The sequence below is a fragment of the Frankliniella occidentalis genome, unplaced genomic scaffold (assembly GCF_000697945.3).
Source record: "Frankliniella occidentalis isolate FOCC.00 unplaced genomic scaffold, Focc_3.1 Scaffold12, whole genome shotgun sequence".
In the NCBI taxonomy this organism is placed as follows: domain Eukaryota; kingdom Metazoa; phylum Arthropoda; class Insecta; order Thysanoptera; family Thripidae; genus Frankliniella; species Frankliniella occidentalis.
The window spans coordinates 123,510-126,040 of NW_026267142.1; the positions used below are offsets into that span (position 1 = coordinate 123,510).

At 53.2% G+C, this 2,531-nt stretch overlaps 1 protein-coding gene across 1 annotated transcript in view; it reads left to right on the top strand.

Moving 5' to 3' along the window:
- The window catches only part of LOC113216463 (exostosin-1), an 11,900-nt gene that overhangs the window by 855 nt on the left and 8,514 nt on the right, over positions 1 to 2,531 (top strand). The window contains exon 2 of the mRNA XM_052263588.1: positions 396 to 651. Coding sequence (XP_052119548.1) covers positions 396 to 651 — 256 coding nt within the window. The remainder of the gene's footprint in view (positions 1 to 395; positions 652 to 2,531) is intronic.

The following is a 2,531-nucleotide window of genomic DNA, read 5'->3' on the forward strand; positions in this document are numbered from 1 at the left end:
TTGCTGAGCTTAACTTGAACTTGAAATTAAACTTTAACTTTAAATGCTCAGCTCTGTCAGGAAGTGCAAGGGGAGACCGCCCGGAAGACGGCGTGAAGTGAGGCGCCCGGCGTGAGACGTAGGATGTGAGGTGGACAAGCCAACCAAAATCGCGAAAAAAAAAATAATTTTAGCGCGCCGCAGGCCAAGGTAGACGCACATTTAGCTCAGCTTCACACGGTTTTAACGTGCGTCTACCTTGTATAATTGGTTTGTAACGTACAAAGGTTAAGGAACTCACAGTTACCGTCGCCTCATTTTATTGATTATTCTGTAACATTGCTCCATTATGTGACGATTTTGGAACGTCGCTTCTGTTGGGCGAGGTCGCTTGACAACTTATTGTAAACTTTGAGCATATTACAACGAGGAGCTCTTAAAACGACCTTGCTTCTTTCTTGTCCCGACAGATACGACTACGAGGCCCTGCTGAACAACGCCACGTTCTGCCTCGTGCCCCGCGGCCGGCGCCTCGGCTCCTTCCGCTTCCTGGAGGCGCTCCAGGCGGGCTGCGTGCCTGTGTTGTTGTCCAACGGCTGGGAGCTGCCCTTCAGCGATGTCGTCGACTGGAACCGCGCCGTGGTGTGGGCGGACGAGCGGCTGCTGCTTCAGGTCAGTCAGTGTGCAGTGGTCAAAGTGTTCGATTTCAAGAGTAAAACTCAAGTCTGACAGTTGAAGTTGTACTTTGCCAATCTAACTTTAAAACAACTTCGTTGTACCCGTGATGTGAAAAGTAGGGTTGACAGCAGGTTTATCCTGAACAACTAAAAGAGCAATACAGTTTATATTTTATAGCTGTGGTTATAACCACTACCTATTGTTTTTCAGTTAAAATAACTTCTCTGTTGTTACACTTCACAACTGGATTTGCAGAATACAACAAAATGGTTCAGCATTTTAAACTGTTAGAATGTTGACACTGCGCCACCGCATGACAAATCGTCAACTTTTAAACTTAGATTGTATTTCCTCCTTTTTAAGCGCTGCAATATAGCAAGCGCTTTTCCACATTTTCCACGATGTCAGCATCTAAATATATTCATGCCCAAGTCTTGGCAGTGGAAAATGGAAGAAGACCTGGCATGATTTTCGGTCGGACTAGAGGAGATGAGCAGACAGAGCCCGCCGCACAGTCTCCGCGGCCGCCTGCAGTCGGGAGCGTAGGCCGCCCGCTCGGCGGTGCTCCCCGGGGGTTGCCTACGCACGCACTGCAGGGGCCCCCGCCCGGGAGCCCGGGGGAGGTGGCTGCACTCGGCTCCCTGGACTTGGTTAGGACGTCGTGAATCAACTCAATAAGGTTAAGGCGGCTCAAATTCGACCAATAAACATTCCCCCCGTCTCGCCCCGACGCCCCCCGCCCCCTCCGCTCGCAGCGGCGGCTGGCATGGCGGCCGGGGCCCCCGGCTATCTCTGTCCGTTCTGCGCCGAGCTCCTTATATCGCAGTTGTGTAGTTTTCCCCGTGAAATACCCCGCCGGCCGCCGCGGGCCGCGGCCGCGCTTGTTTGCAAGTTTGCGCGATGAGTCGTAAATAAGAAAGGCGCTAAAACAAACGGGTTGCGTGGTGCTGCTGTGCCTCCCCCCCCCCCCCCCCGCCCGGCCGGCCGGCTCGGTGTGGGCGGAGGCCAATATAGGTAGCGCAGGAGGGATCGTTCGCAAACCGAGAAGTTTTGAAATTATGTGACGCGTGACGGTCGTGCAATTATTCGAAACCAAAATCACTTCACATATACACGCATTGCATCTCGCAAGTCACGGCTTTTACACTCCTCCTCTTTTCTTATTTCAGATTTAACGATGCTCAGCGCATTGACCCCAATCTGCCACTAAGCGCCATTAATTACATCGGGTACTTTTTCCCTCGAGTCGCCGCCGGCCGCGCTTGTCGTGCTTGTGCTCAGCGCAGCCCGGGCGCAGCCAGCCCACCTGCTATCTTGGCGAGCAGAGATGAAAGGATAATCAAAATCCGTGTAACCAGCTCCGTCCCGTCCCGTGTGCTCACAGCAGCCTCTCCCGTAAATCATTTTCTTACCTTTTTCATCATTGCAAAAAAGAAAGAAAGTGAAAATAAGAAAAGATGGAAGGCCGGGCTGCAGCAGTATGTCGAGGAGTGGTGGCAGCAAGGGGCAGCTTGATAGCCTTCTCTCTTCCTCCGCCTCCCCCACCTTTTCTCTCTGTTGTGCTCTTTTTATCCCCCCACCATTTTTCTCTCTCTCTCTCTTACTCTCGCCAACTCCCTCTCCCTGTCTCGTTATCTATTCCCCGTCCCTTTCCCTTTCTTCACTACCACCCTCTTCTTCTCACCGGAAAGAGACGCTACATCAGCAGCATCTTTCTCGACGGGAGAATGCGGTGCAGAGGGACAGGAGGGGGGGGGGGCAGAATGTGGCAATTTCCGTGAATGCCGTTATCCGGTCGCGCTACGTGCCAGTGCCGTGGCGCTATGCATGCCCTGCGGCGGCTTACTCCATCTCGCCCCGCCCCGCCCCGCCCC